The sequence below is a fragment of the Epinephelus moara genome, chromosome 17 (genome assembly GCF_006386435.1).
Source record: "Epinephelus moara isolate mb chromosome 17, YSFRI_EMoa_1.0, whole genome shotgun sequence".
In the NCBI taxonomy this organism is placed as follows: domain Eukaryota; kingdom Metazoa; phylum Chordata; class Actinopteri; order Perciformes; family Serranidae; genus Epinephelus; species Epinephelus moara.
Window position 1 is genome coordinate 10,334,378 of NC_065522.1, and position 15,538 is coordinate 10,349,915.

A 15,538-nucleotide genomic window follows, 5' to 3' on the forward strand; every position below is an offset into this window, starting at 1 on the left:
ACTCAGCATACTGTAGTCCTTTGTGTCTTGTGTTATTCAAGTCCACTCAATTCTCCAAAGAGCAGCTGTCTTAATATTATTGATCCTAGCTGCACTTCTGCATTGTAGTCTGCCTGCCCACTTTATGAAGTAAGATAAAAGGAAGGTAGCAGGTGCAGTCTCCCCCCTCACTTCAGGGGGTCTCACCTCTCTTACAGCATGTGCAGCACACATGCACTATGCCTATGTGCATTATCTATACATTATAAGAGAGAATTTGAGAATTGTGCCTCAAGTGGTAAAGGAAAGATAACCAGAGCATGCAAAGAATAAAGTCAGGCAGTAAAGCATCTTTGTTTTAATCTATTTTCTGTAGCCTGAAGAGAACTTGTTTTGGAGGAGGACTTAGGAAGATTGTGTGGGTGCTCTGTGTGTGTTTGTATGGTACCTTCTCCCACAGCGGTGGTACACGGGCATCATACATATAATGGAAAGTCTCTTCCAAGCTGGATGACATCACCACTGAGCCTTTGATCCCTTTCTCCAGCTCTGCCAGGGATGACCTGACACACAAATATACACAGTTACAGCAACATGTCTGTCATTTTTACACCCTTTTGTTGTAGGTGTTTAGCAGTCATCGCTTCCTAATCTGGGTCTACTGCAAATACAGTGCACTCAGACATAGGTGAACAAATAAACAGGCTAGGTGATTGGGCAATTGTTGCCAATTTGCATCTTTGATGCTAGTGTCTCTTTGTGTGGCAGGTTTCCCTTGTAAATTACTAGTTTTGATTATTTCAGTGCATTGCATTGCCCTTGTGATTGGATTAACCGCGGCAATTTGACTGTCCCATTAGGGCAACAAACAATGTTGGTAAATCATCTCAAAAGGGTGAGACCTCATGAATTCCTCAACCTAATGCTCAATAAACCTGCAAATCATTTGTCTGGTAAACAGGCTAATGCCTTCCAAAGTCACTATAATTTAGTCTCACTTTAGGTCGCCCCAACATAGTACTGATAAACTGGAATGGTATTTGTGCATCTATATGGTATGAATGCACAGTACATCCTGGAAGATCAAAATTAAACATCCAAAAACTGACTTTCATTTGATTCCTGCCCTTTTAATATCTCTATTATCTCTATTCAAACTGGCACATTACCTACTGCTTCAATAGTAACAATATAAAAACACTTGCGTTCGTGAGCCCAAACTTGACTAAGCACAAAAACATAGAGTACATACATGATGGTGTCCAGCAGGGAGTTGTATCTCTGGCTCTCTTGCAGCAGGACCACATTCAGAGGTGATGGGTTCTCCTGGAGGAGGAACCTGATGCCCTCATAGTCAATCACTGTTGGGATCTTCCCACGCACGTCTGCCAACAGCTCTAATACCTAGAAGCATGTCGCAAACATTGTACAAAAGCAGGTAAGACAGGTTAACTTACAAAGGCACTGCACACAAGAATCTGCGGTGAAGAAACTGCAGAGTCAGACCATGGACCTGCATAAAACTGGAGGACTTATGATAGTTCAGGCTAAGGCTTTTGATAATTCTTTCCAAAACACACACATACTACATACTCCTACAACAGTCACACTCCAATGACCACAAGAACTATGAAAAAGGAGCTGGATGATGAGATTAGAGCACTGAAAGTTGGTATCAGCTGAATTTTTATTGTATTTGCACTGTTCCACGCAGAGAACCTACTGCATTTGTTATACAACACCCAGTGTCTGTTAATGGAGAACACAGATTTGGCAGATGGTTTCAGAGGTCCTAAGGGATCATTTTTAAAAACAAACAGTCTGGTTCAACCTCAGTTGCTATAAATTCAGAGATAGAGCTCAGCCTCAATGCAAAACAGGTGATTAATAATATGTTAAAATGGCACCTAAGTGGGATCAGCATGTAGGAATTCTACTGGAAAAGATCTGAGTTTTATGGTGTGTTGATAGCTTTTGACCTTTTTCTTTTATGAACAGAAAACGTACTTCAATTTAAGATAATAAGTCAGGATGAAATGTAATAATGACAAAAGGACTTAGTTCTAAAGCATCTAAAGGAACCCTGTGAGCCCTGTGCTAAAACTAAACAGCGCAGTGTTCTCCATAAAGAAGCAAAGATTCCTAGATCTGTATCTTATTACACTGATGGCCATGTGCCAGTGTTGTGTAACCATATGGATGTCTCAGCATTGCTGGGAAAAATCTGTCAAATATGGACATTGGCTTCATGAGGAGAGCCTTTTCAAGTTCTAGCTATTGATTGTTAAGTATTGACTAGTCTGCTTCAAAAACAACTGGGCTAAAAATGGCACTACGGTCATGCCGAATATATCTCAATCACAGATGCTTCGTGGCACGTTATATGCCGTGGCTGAAAAGAAAGGTCAGCATGTGATCAAGCTGCTGTGCGAGTAAATGTTTGACCCACACAACTCCCATCCAAACAAGGAGGAGGAAAACCACACCGCTTGGCACAAGCCTGGGATGTGAGAAATACACCTGCGGTTAAGAACAAGATGCTCAGTGGTTTTGCCACTAGCCTTTCCCTGACCTCAGTGATGACAGATTGCAGTCTGTGTATATCTGAAAGACAAGCTTGGCTGACAGGGTACATGCTTAAACACGAAACAACATTTGGCTAATGTCAAGTTGCAGCTGAGTGTAATTATGTTGCAGAAATATACAGTATGATCCAGAATAGCGGGGGGTTATTTGGTGGCACACACCATCAACCTTTGGAGATCTTCTCATAGCATCTATATAAATGTAGCTATTGCTTCAGTATCATGATATCGACCCTATTGTTTTTTTAATTTTCCATGTTCAGGTTATATGCACATCTTAGACAGTTAAATACTTGTAAAACAGGTGCTGATAATCTCATAATCATATGGATTTGTATGCAGTAGATTTAGTTATATTCTCTCCATGCAGTGTTGATTGTCTACAGTTACTGAGCATATGCTCTCAATATGGTACTGACTGTGACCTCAATTTAAATGCTGCGAAGAGCAATGATGCTATTAGATTTAAAGAGGACAGGAGGTTAGAATTTCTTATGTTGTAACTACATGGAAATGCTCAACTTAATCTTTATAATCCACATACTCTACAACAGAGATGATACTTAACTGTAGGCCCAGTATACTGCTCAGCTATGGTGTAGACATAAAAATTGTTGATCTCATTTTATGGCAGTCTATTAAATTTAGTGTATTTCCACTCAACAAGTCATCCTTGCCCTTCCCTCCTCCCACTTTGCCTCCCCCTCACCTCATCTTCTCTACTGGGCCCGGACCCTGCAGCAGTGGGACTGGTGACCTGGGGCTGCAGGGAGAGCAGGGTGTCAAACAGCGTCCTGGTCTCAGCGATCTGGCTGGCAATGTCGGCATTAGAGTGCTGGCCAAACACCTCGGGGTGCTCTGTTGAGGGCAGCATTCTGATATATTCCTTGTATGAGGACTGGGGACCGTCACGGGGGATGTAGTAGGAGTTCAAGGAGGACAACCTGTCAGATAAAGGACGATGACAGAATACAAAGTCAGTGATATATAATGTAGTGTACAAAAATACAACAAAAGTGCGGTAATACAGTACAAAATTATCATCTGCATGCTCTGGACTTACTTTATCTGCATATGTAAATCTAACAATGTCAATAGTTAACAGTACACATGAGCACGTTTTATTTCTGGACATACTGCACAGTCTCTTGTCTGTATACCTGATAATATCCTCAGCTAGTGCTATGCTGTAACCTGTGATACTGTCAACAAAGATTTTGCGCCTTTATTTGTTTCATTACCATCACGTGTGTTCACAGCACAAAAGGACTGAGGCTAAGGACCAAGGGTTTGATAAAGTGCAACAGTGTGTCCGCATTTCTTAAATTGTAATAATCTGATTGTGCACTTGGTGGTGCTGGCACTCTGCAACCTGCAAGGAGCTTCAGCTGGCAGTGGAAGTGGCCTCTGCTACTTTCATGTAACTACAATTTGCTTTTACCGGGGAAAAATGGACTACATGCATTTTAAGTCTAAAACACATCTAAATGTCTAGGCATGTGTGTATCTATAATACACACTTTTGTTTATTGAAAGTTAATACATTTGGCAGTTTGCAATTGAATCTACACTGCTTACACTGGTGCTGGTACACAAGATGTGGCAGAATAAATGCATGTGTTACAGTGTCTTACTTGAAGAAGGGCTGGTTTACAGTAGCATCACAGAAGCAGTCACTGATGTATGTGGTTAGAAGACGTCTGTCCCAGTCGTCTGTTACATGACCTCCGTAGTTGACCCCAGCAATGAGGTACTTCAGTGCATCCCAGGGAATCTCCTCATACTCATTCAGGTACAGGCTCAGCAGACTCTCACTCACCTATTGGGAGGGGGTCAGCAAGTGGATGGCCTTAACAGGGTGACTTTACAATGCAAGACACAGACTAATAAGTAAAGCAACTAAAAATTCTCTGCCACAAAAAGTAGTAACAGTAAACATGGACTGGAGAGGGAGAAATGTGACATGCAAACACAATTAATGCAACTCAATTTCATACATTTGAACTGATTGTCATTGTTCATTAGTCTGTCTGGCCCTCAGTCTGACAGGGTGCAAAATGGCTTTCAACTGTCACTGTTTCCTTTAGTATCGGAAGAGGGTCTGACCTCAAAATCAGAATCGTTGAATCCATAGATAATGTTCCAGCCCAGCTGTAGAAACTTCTTCCTTTCCAGCAGGATGCTGTGAAAAAAGCAGAGAGAGAAGAGCATCTTCCTGTAGAATACAGGTTTTGAGCAGCGGTTGAACTGAGCCTCCGTCACCAGCTGGTACAGACGTGTCATGTTGGCTTTCACACCCTGAAAACAACAGAGGGGCTGTGTTAACATTATGGAGGATGTTACATGTGGGATGTAATGTAGATCTTACTGTAAATATGTGTAGGCAAATAAAACTCAACATACAAAGAACTTCTGCGCAGATTTGTTGACATATTGCAAATATGTGGCTGTACTGTGGATATCTCAAGTCTGGAAATGCACGTGTGAGGACATGCACCTTTGGTGGTTCAGTGGTCATCTTGATGCCAGCCTGCAGGATGGTAATGGGAAATTCGGGGTGTGGCGAAGAGCTGAGCCAGAGTCTGAAGTTTGAGTGGGGCTTCTGCACCTGTAGCTGCTCCACCAGCTTGTCCAGCTCAGGCATCCAGGAGAGAGAGAGGTGACAGTTGGCAAGGAACACCCAGTGACCTGGGCACAGGAAAAGAGGGCTTGAGATAAACTGATATAACCTGTTCAGATTTTTATGTCATGTCTGGTTGTTTTGTGTGTTTGGGTAATACTGTGATGACCATAACAGAAAGAAAATACATAATCCAAGTAGTTCATACACTTTGTTGAGCACGAGTCACATTTGAAACTAAATGAAACTGTTGTGGAAGAAAAATAACACTTTTAAAAGAAACACAAAGTAATTGGTGTCGTACCTTTCTTGATGCCCTCCTCTATCAAGTTTTTAGCGATGGGGGCCTGTCCCTGGCCCAGAGAGAGAGCATGGAAGTGCTTGCTCATACCAGATGCCTCAGCCAACTGTAGTAATGCTCCAGTGGGGTCCACCCCAGGAGACAGCACAAAGATCAGAGGCGTACTGCTGGTAGATTGCTCTACAACCTGGGGATAGGACAAAGTAGAGTTGGTAAAAAAGGTAGTTTTCAAGTACACTACAATCAAATACAATTATGCAAATGAGATGACTAAAACATTTGTGTCATTCAAATTCAAAGCTTCAAATCTAATTCTCAAGATGGAAGAAGCAATGGGGATTAAATAAAAAACAGCAGACACTCACAGCCTTCATATCAAGAACAGGTGGCTCCACAAAGCGAGAGCCGAGGTTGTTAACGATGAAGGAGATGACGCACAAGGAGACGCGGTCCTGACGCAGGGAGCGCACTATCAGCATCTTCTGGAGCTCATTACAGTTGTTCTCCCAGTCACCTAGAAGACAAGAAAAACAGATGAAAGATAAAACAGGAATTCAGAGCTGAAGGAGGGCAGTTTGGAAATAAGAATGGAATATGTATGATTAACATTATGTGCATACTTCATGAGCCCTGAGTGGGGACATTTTCATACTGAAACGTGTCAATGTATAGCAACATTAACAAGCTGCCTTTCTCACAGGGTTCAACTTCATTGTTCCTAGTAAAAATATTTTTTTCTCATTAATTAAGTATCAAGAAAAAAGAAAAAACCTCCACAACACATACAGACCTGGTAGTGTGGCTTGCTCTGGCTCAGCACTGGTGAACCACAGGTTCCAGTCTCGAGGGTACTGTTCAAAAGAGGCCATGATGCCATGGAAGTTGGGCAGCTTGTCCAGCTCTGTGATGTTGTCCCAGCTGGAGTCTGCCAGCCAGCTGGTGCAAGGGTTGTCCATCTGATCCTCCCTATCAAGTACCTAGAAAAAAAAGAAACATATCCTTATGGCTATGAGAATCTTGGGAAAACATATTGAGAATGACAGCGTTGTCTCTGAGGGGAAGTAAAACATGTCCATGGCTCAACATTTAAATACACAATGGACTGTCTCCTGGGGCATCAAGTGTGTTATAGGCCTTTGAAAATAAAAAGTTTGTCTTGTTGGATATCTTTAATCAAATACAATGAAAATAAAGTGTTTGTATCTGTTCTGTTTTCTTACGATCCCTCCGCGGAGGAAGAAGTTGTACTCATCCATGTTGAGTTTGCCAGCCACCTCCAGGATTTTGGCACACATCTGGAAGCTGAAGAGCAGCTTGTGGACCTCAAACAGACCACGACACGTGTACCTGCAGAGGATGACGCAGTGGGTTAACTTAAGTCAGCTTATGGACATTGTGTATATTTGTAATTAATCATATCAGACACTTATAATTGCAATAAGTGAACTGATAACTTATGACACAAACATCTTTATCAGCATGGGAGTATGTGAATGGATGAATATAAAGTGCTTTGTCTGTTTGTCAGCACAGTTAAACAGCTTATTTGTACATTGTAAAAACCCCATGGTCTTTTTTTGTCCATACAAACCATCTTCTGACTGGAATTCAATAAACCCACAAATAATTGCATGCTAAATCATTTATGAAAAGGGCCTCTCTTGATGCATCCTTGCTTACTTGTACACTGCATATGTGTGGTAGTCATTGAGGTTGGTAATCCTTTCGTCCAGCTTGTGGCTGTGCTTGCTTTTTTCAATGCTAAAGTTAAACAGGTTAATGTAGGCATCCAGTGAGAACTGGTACATCGGGTCAATGCGGCCCATGTCATTTAAGATGAAGAAAAGAATGGAGGCTCGCTGGGCACATGGGCGATAGGCCTGTTAGGAAAGAGCACTTGAAGTTATGTACACATACAGTACTATATGCACAAAATGACATGCAAACAAACCATTTTTATTATCAGTTACTATATGACATAAATATGTGCTCCATATCTAATAACAAATGACAACTTTCCAGAACCCGTGTTAAACAGTGTCTTACCAATGGTCCAACACCATAAAGGTTGTCAATTTATCCTACAGCCCAAAACCCCCTCTGCCCCAATCCTTTCATCACTGGCACCAGCACCTGACCTCTCTAGCAGAGTCGATCTTGATCTCGGTCTGTTCACTGCTCTCCAGCTGCTCTGATACCTCAGTGGCTGTCACTTTGGATGTCTGCAGGACGTTCACCAGCTGCACATCATCCAGCAGTGAACCGGTAGCCTCATTTAGCAACCTGGTAGATGCACACATACAACATGTTTTATCTATTTCCTATTGAAATTTTTTTAATAATTTTGGAAGCCTGTACTCAAACATTTTGTCAGAAGTGTTTGACTGTCTTTCCACGGTGACATTAACATTTGGAATAAAAAGAAAACCTTGAGACCCAACCATGTTTCGTCTTCATGTGATGGAATCAGGTCACTTTGCTATCAAGTTGCTAAATGAGATTTAATGGTGAGTGTTGAGTGTTAATCAGCTGCTCCTCTGGAAGGCGCTTGTTGCTAAGGTACTAATAAATGACTAACAATAGTTCATAAGGTAGAGCTAGCTATCTGGTTGCTAATTTCTAAAACTAGTAGCAACAGCAGAAGTAAGGTTATTTAGATACGATAAGTAAAGGAATTTACTACTCTTTTGGGCCGTTAATAAATCTTGATTTAAATACTTTAAATCACTGACTCTGAGGGAGGTTGGTCTTGCTGCCATCTCTACTGCTACTCAAAATTTGCTTAACATTAACAGGGTGTAAACAAATTAATTTATTATTACTGTTACAAGCCCACCTGAGGATCTCATCCTCCAGCTCCTGCAGGCTTTTCTTGCCAGAGGCAATGCTGATCACCAAAGAGTCCTTCTGTTCCTCTAGCTCTGGACGCTCCTTACGCACCACAATTCCCAGTAGTTGGGCCTCCAGACCCTGCACATACACACAAACACAATCCCACATACACAGACAGAATTTAAGCTTACACTCTTTAAAATGTACCAGAGTGAACCATAGCCAACACACACACACACACACACACACACACACACACACACACACACACACACACACACACACACGCGCGCACACACACACACACACACACACCTGCTCTTTGACAGCAAAGTTGACTATGGTGGTCTTTGTAGAAATCTCTGGTGTGTAGTGGGGGTTAGACAGTTTGGTGGTGATGTAGAAACGAAACTCTGGGCTGTACTCCACCTCTTTATCACCTAGCTTCAGCATCAGCCTGCCACCTGGAGAGAGCACACACAAATGTACACCCATACTCACAAGGATTCAGGCATGCCCTTATATTTAGCATAAGACTTAGTTCAAAAACTGGTATTTTCATTTGTAAATTTATAGATGTGTGTGTGTGTGTGTGTGTGTGTGTGTGTGTGTGTTTGTCTGACCTATCCGAGTCAGGGATTTGTTAAGAACTGGATTGAGAGAGGGGTCCAACTCCTCCTGGACATTCTGCAGCAGAACAGGATTCCCAAACTGGATGGCATTCTCCAGCACCCGCAGGTAATCTGGCATTTGAAAGTCTATTACTTTCAGGCCCTGCACATGTGGACACACATACACACAGGGGGGCAGAAAGAGAAATTAATTATGTATAACCTTTATTTAACCAGGTAGTCTCATTCAGATGAAAGTGTCTTTTGCAAGTGAGGCCTGAGTACAGGTGGAGCAACAGAACAGAGATAAGACACACAACAAAACAGCCTGTCACACACCAGCACATACCAACAGCATCAGAAATGGTCACACAAATCCCTAAAAATGCTTAAATTTCAAAATTTAATTCATCCAATGGAACAAGATTTTTAGTGTCACTTGAGGTTAATACCATTTATAATGTGCAAAGTGCTGGAAGGCAGTCTTCCCAGTTTCAGTATTTACTCATGGGGTATTAAGTTAGTCAGTTCAGAAATTGGGTCTGACGAACTGCAGTTTTTAAATTTGAACGTGATTCTGTGTGTTACACAAACACAGTTAGAGTATCTGAAATGTGATCTACTGCATACATAAGCATTCTAGCTGTAAACACACTTAACGGTTGTAAAATTTGACTGCATTTCCTGTCCTCTCTGGATAATCTTAAGCAAAATAATGTTTCCTATGTAGACACTCAAATATCCATGCTTGTTCCAGAGATGTCACTCTCCAACAGTAAAGACACAACAACATGGAATACGAATCTGAATAAGATCGGCTGAGTCAAGACTTACTCTCTTCATCTCCATATTCTTGATCCACTTCAGAGATTGGCCTTGAGGGTCCACCATCAGTGGCCATCTTGAAAGAATTAAAAGTCAACTTGTATTTTACGTATGAAATGCATGTTTTGTACAGTGAAGACAACCAAATCCAAATCCAAGAAAAACAAATTCCAAAGCATTTTAATTTAGTATACTTACTAGACTACAGCTAATCTTAGCTAATAAAGCCTTACATAACGAACTGTGTCGAGATGTACTGACCGGTTACCGCGGGTGACGATAATTCCATTCTCAGTAGAGAATGCGTCAGACGGCAGGCCCTGAATGTTCCAGTCCCTCACTGCTGTAGGCTTGGACATAAAAGCCGCAAAACTGAACCCTGGTGTGCATGGGATCGCTAAGTCCAGTACCTGAAGAAAGGACAAACAGAGGGCGAGAGGGAAAGAAAGAAAGGAAGGAGAAAGAAAGAGTGGGGTTTTGTTTCACTGCACATTAGGATATGTTTTTATGAGGTCTGAGTGTTTCTGTGCCTCACCTCCTTCATCCAGATAGCAAGCAACTCATCTCTATAGTTGGAGAGGAAGGGTCCCATGTAGGACAGGAAAGAAGCTGCTAACAAACAGTCTCCAACCAGGTATCCCATGTTTTCCTCAAGACCCTGTAGCACACACACAAACCCTGATTACACAGCAACGCTTGTGTGATTTTTTATTTATGTTTATCCAAATGTTTGTTGTGTGTGCACATGTGTATGGCCTACAGCAACTCTCTCCTCCCAGCGAACCCTCTCTCCAGCGAGTCCGGTCACCAGTTTGTCAGCTCGGTCCAGTTTCATCTCCATCTCAGCTGATTTCTTCTTCAACTTCTCCTTCATTGCCAGCTTCTCACCGTGCTGCTGTTTCAGCTGCTCTAGCTTCTCCCCCACCTGCCCGCACATAAAAATTTTATTAGGTCCACCAACAGACACGTTCGAAAGCATGTAAAAAAATACTCTGCTATGATTAATATTTTGTTTAATAATATTTCTCCACATAGCAAATTTAAAAAACCTTTGAAAAGGGGCAGGAATTGAGAAATTCTGGATCAGGCCTCCACCCTGCCCACTACCACTGTTTGTGGTAGGTTTAGGTTTTGCTCTCTGCCTTCTGTGGTGCTGGCAGAGAACTACTTGGGCTGAACCAGTTGACTGGTGAAAGAGCAGTGTGCATCAAGATGGCTTATGTTAGTGTGAGAGGAATTATTGGAGAGATATAGCCATACATGTTTCAGCCTCACTCAGACCCAGACTCAGATAAGGAATCTGTTGTACACCAAATTCTGCAACTAACAAATTTATCAAAGTGGTAGGTGCAGTTTTTTACTTGTTTATGTTGATTGTTAGCTTGTAGCCTAACTGGAAGTGGCTGACACAGTGTTAATGGTTGTGAAACATGCAGTAATATCTGCTATGATGGGGTTTTGATCGACAGTGGAAGAGAGCTCCTGGGTCCAGTGTACATCCAAAAACTGCACAATCTACCATGTTTGCTGTCAAAACCTTTACTATGCTAATGCTAACGCTTCTCTCTGTACTAACAAATCCGCTCTGCACTGGAGGTTTCAGGCAGGTGTTGTGTTAAAGTCTGTCCCCCTGTTGATGTATAATACTACTGGTGCACTCATATATAAACTTGACTTGAGGTAGTGTCTAAATGTCTATTAGGATGCACTGAGCTCCATACCTCTCGCAGTTTGCTCTGGGCTGCGGCCAGAGCAGCCTGTTTTTCTGCTAACTGGGCTGTGGCAGCATTCAGTTGAGCCCGCTTTGGTTCCACCACCCTGTAGATACGCCCATACATCTGGAGGAACAGTGCACACATCCATGGGTTTAGTTTTGCTTCCTATCTTCTTGGTCATAGTATATTCATTTAACACATAGGTCTCATTGTTTTGTGATTGCTGTGCTTATTTTGGCAGCTGCTTTCTTCTGCTGCAATGCAGTAATGAACAGAGTGCATACAGCTCAATCAATTATTTATTACAAACTATTATGTGCACTTGTGGGTTGATGGTGACTATTCATATCTGTAAGCATGTAAAAGTGTGTGCGTGTGTGCGTGATTGTGTGCTGCTGTTACCTCCATGGCCCTGACCCACATACAGAGGGACTTTGCAGCCAGTGATACTTTGCCGATGATCTCTGGCTGGAAGTCTGCCTTTCTGCAGTACTGGCCGATCCTCTTCAACACACGGTCCGATATATTGTCCTTGTCAAAGTTAACTAATGTTTTAATGAAGTTGGACTCACCTGCCAGAAAAATGTCAACGTCAAATACATCAGAAAATCATAACAATCAAAAAATGTTATATACGTTAAATGTGGCTCTCAGTAATTCTTAATTCATTTCCTTATTTCCCTACTTTCTCCTGCTGAAATCCTCTTTGTAAAATGAAAACAGAGGAGAGTAGTGAATATTACAAATTACATTACTGAGGGGAAATCTAATATAGTATTTTCAATTCCCCTCTCTCCAGTTACATCTTTCCTTTCTTTAGTGAAACTGTTGACAATTTGTACTTGTTTGGTTTCACTCTATTCATTTTTTGGAGCACTTCAGTTTGCCCAATTACTTTGTTTCTGTGCCAAATCCTCCCTTCATCCATCCCTAAACTCTGCACTGTTGTTGTCTCTCACCCAGCTGTCTCTTGGCCTCAGCCCAGGTAGGCTCTTTGCCCAGAAGGGTCATGACAGCATGCATCACTGTCTCCACCAGTGCTGGGGGACGGCCGTATGACTTGATCTCTGTCATGTCCTTCTTATTCAGAGACTCCAGAGCCTACGTGCAAAAAGAGAAAGGAAAAGAAAATACGTGGATGCAAGAAGGCACAGTTTTTGCCGAGTCATGTTTAATTAAAAATCAGACAGACAGAGAGTACACACTCAAGTGAGAAGGTGCAGTAAAGACAGAATGACCAACACACAGAGGGACTACAGACCTGCCAATCTGTATGCAGGTACGCATTTTGACATCAAAGTAAGCTGGAACAATTTGTTACTCTACACTATGCAAAAAGCTGGTTCCCCCTCTAAGATCAACTGTGCACAGTAGACTACTCAAGTCACAGCAAGAGGCAGCAGCAATTAGTGTCTGATTAAATACCCCTGCCTTCACCCAAATATCTAATTGACATATGCGTAATGTCATCTTCTGAGACTGCAATCAGATAGCAACACAACAGCGATTTTATCCCTCTCGTGCCTCCTCCTCGCTCCAGCTGGCTGGTTCCTTCTTAAACAATCTGTTATTGGTATCAAATTTTTTCATATCAGTGTATGCCTAACTCCCTAAACCTAGCCTTTCAGCTAATTCAGGTGCATTTACAGTTGTTAAAATGTGATTAATGCACACTACCCCCTTTCTTAAAGCATATATATGCAAAGTATGTACAATCTATCATTATGGGAAGAGCAGTGATCTGCATTTAATTTTAGGTTGCCGAAGTGGTACTCAAAAAACACAATGTCCAGGGTTGGCAGGTCTGGGACTGGCAGGATTAAAACATTCAAGAGGAAAGAACTCTACCTTCATGGCCTCTTCCAGTGCAGGCAGGGCCTCATCCAGATCTCTCTGTGCATTCTCAGCCATGGCTTTACACTCCAACTCCTCTGCTGCGATTTTCTCACTTTCAGAGCTCACCACCTCAACACAAACACACACCAATGTGTCACTGACTATTATAAGTATTTTTGCTATTTGCCAACTACCACACACCCTTCCAAACATAAACCACTAATGTAACCTATTTCTAAATCATTACAATGACTAGGTAAGCCAGGTATGTTTGAACCACACAAATGCCTTATCAAATTATCACTTTAATCAATGTAGTGGTTGTGTGTGCATGTAAACATGTTTGTGGTGCTGACCTTCTGCTGTTTGTCAGCCTCTCTCGTCTGCTGTACGATGACAGACAGGTACTCGTCGCACTGTTTCTGGAACTCGGCCACCTGCTTCTTGGCCTCCTCGAGCTCTATAGACATGGCCTCCACCTTCTTCCGTGTGTCACTGATCTTGAAGAGGCCATTACGTAGTTTGCTCACCTGCTCCCCCAATTCACTGCGTTTCTCTGCCAACAGCCTGGATGGACACACACACACACACACACACACACACACACACACACAAAATCAGACCTATGTGGTCTTCAAGACACACACAAAGCATTTGCAGATAATGTGAAAGAGAAGAAAAGAGAAGCAAGAATCAGTGAAAGAGAAAGTTGTGCTTACTTCTTGAATCCAGACACCAGCTCCAGGTAGTTGGTGGGTGTCACATAATTGTGTCTCCTCAGCTCCAACTTCATCCTCTGGGAGACCTGTGTAACTGACTGATGTGTGGTCACAAAGGTACTGGCAACCTTTGTCTGGATCTATAACATCATGCAGCAGCATATGTAAACATGTTGATCTGACACAAAAATATCTTTATGTCTGTGTCTGTGCATGCCTCACCCCCTCTAAGGAGCCCAGCTCCAGTCCATCCAGGTACCTCTCAGCTACCTCCAGCAGTGCATCTTTGGGCCACTCACAGAACCAGTCAATAGTGGTGCAGTTGACAAGCGCTGGGTACTGGAGAATGCGGTTCCTGTTGGCAAACAGACATTCATGAATTTTATACAGGTATGTTGATATAATGCTCCCCATTATAGCCCTGGGGACTAGTGCAGATACATTTGGCAGTTGATTTGGAAAAGTCATTTGAAGACAATAATGAAACCATCATGCACCCTGAATATGCTTCAAAGTAATTTGAACTAATGCTGTTTTCCTGCAGAAGGCTGTATTTTAGGACCGGCACATTAAAACAGATGTATAAATACATGGGCAGGTTTTAGGCAGTAGCTCTTAACAGACTTATTTTGAAAGAACCTCCTACAGTAAGGTATACCAGAGTGTGCTGAAGGCCTACAGTGTGAGTCAGTAAGTTACCAGGTTAATTAGTGTAGCAGAACTCTCTGAGCTCTGGCAGTGTGATATGGATCCTTCTAGCAGCTTGTGGTCAGAGGGCCAGAACGCCATGTCACACAGAGAATGGTGATTAGCTCTGGGTAATGTTGCCTGCCAGCCCAATTAGCAGCATTATGTGTGACCAGTACCCTGTGCCGCTAATTGCAACCAGGCCATCAATGCTTGAGGGGGAAGAGGTGTTTTTGTGAGAACAAATGTGTGTGTGACAAGGGACAGAGGGAATAAAATACAGAAATTGTGTGTACATCCAGGTGAATACAACTTCTATGTGTGTGTATGTGTCTGTGCACAGACAGCTAGCCCTCTCTTCCACATCAGCCACACTGTTTGTAAATAGAGCAAGCCTCAGGTCCTTGCTACACAATCAGCCAAGTTACAAGACCTCATTTTCACTAGAGTAAGCAACAATCAGCCATTAACACGCTGTCTGATGGTGAGGCACGACTCACTGTCCCCAGTGTAACTTTGAGGAGCCGCTAAGGGGTACTGCAGGGAATAATAACCCTGTAGATGACCACCAGTGTTAAATTTAAGATTTTTTAAGACCTTTTTAATGCCACCTTGAATGGAATTTAAGAAAGAAAAAACTATAAATATAAGCGATGGTTGGGGGATCCCGCTGTACTATAACCAGTGCTTAATTTGTAAAATTAGAAGTAGGGGAACACTTTTGGCCTCTGAGAGAGCAGTGTTCCCCTACTCCCAAAAGTGGGGGAACACTTTTGGCCTCTGAGAGAGCAGTGTTCCCCTACTCCCAAAAGTGGGGGAACACTTTTT

At 42.4% G+C, this 15,538-nt stretch overlaps 1 protein-coding gene across 1 annotated transcript in view; it reads right to left on the minus strand.

Annotated features, from left to right (window-relative positions):
- The window catches only part of dnah2 (dynein, axonemal, heavy chain 2), a 61,635-nt gene that overhangs the window by 5,935 nt on the left and 40,162 nt on the right, over window positions 1-15,538 (minus strand). Inside the window, exons 58-83 of the mRNA XM_050067010.1 lie at window positions 14,246-14,378; window positions 14,024-14,163; window positions 13,661-13,871; window positions 13,317-13,433; window positions 12,428-12,569; window positions 11,871-12,040; window positions 11,475-11,591; window positions 10,514-10,678; window positions 10,289-10,411; window positions 10,015-10,163; window positions 9,763-9,829; window positions 8,941-9,091; window positions 8,633-8,781; window positions 8,322-8,455; window positions 7,624-7,768; window positions 7,166-7,365; window positions 6,706-6,832; window positions 6,276-6,462; window positions 5,851-5,999; window positions 5,489-5,672; window positions 5,062-5,252; window positions 4,671-4,862; window positions 4,199-4,383; window positions 3,274-3,508; window positions 1,232-1,383; window positions 428-542 (exon numbers count right to left, since the gene is read on the minus strand). Of these exons, the coding sequence (XP_049922967.1) occupies window positions 428-542; window positions 1,232-1,383; window positions 3,274-3,508; window positions 4,199-4,383; window positions 4,671-4,862; window positions 5,062-5,252; window positions 5,489-5,672; window positions 5,851-5,999; window positions 6,276-6,462; window positions 6,706-6,832; window positions 7,166-7,365; window positions 7,624-7,768; window positions 8,322-8,455; window positions 8,633-8,781; window positions 8,941-9,091; window positions 9,763-9,829; window positions 10,015-10,163; window positions 10,289-10,411; window positions 10,514-10,678; window positions 11,475-11,591; window positions 11,871-12,040; window positions 12,428-12,569; window positions 13,317-13,433; window positions 13,661-13,871; window positions 14,024-14,163; window positions 14,246-14,378 (4,030 nt within the window). The remainder of the gene's footprint in view (window positions 1-427; window positions 543-1,231; window positions 1,384-3,273; window positions 3,509-4,198; window positions 4,384-4,670; window positions 4,863-5,061; window positions 5,253-5,488; window positions 5,673-5,850; window positions 6,000-6,275; window positions 6,463-6,705; window positions 6,833-7,165; window positions 7,366-7,623; window positions 7,769-8,321; window positions 8,456-8,632; window positions 8,782-8,940; window positions 9,092-9,762; window positions 9,830-10,014; window positions 10,164-10,288; window positions 10,412-10,513; window positions 10,679-11,474; window positions 11,592-11,870; window positions 12,041-12,427; window positions 12,570-13,316; window positions 13,434-13,660; window positions 13,872-14,023; window positions 14,164-14,245; window positions 14,379-15,538) is intronic.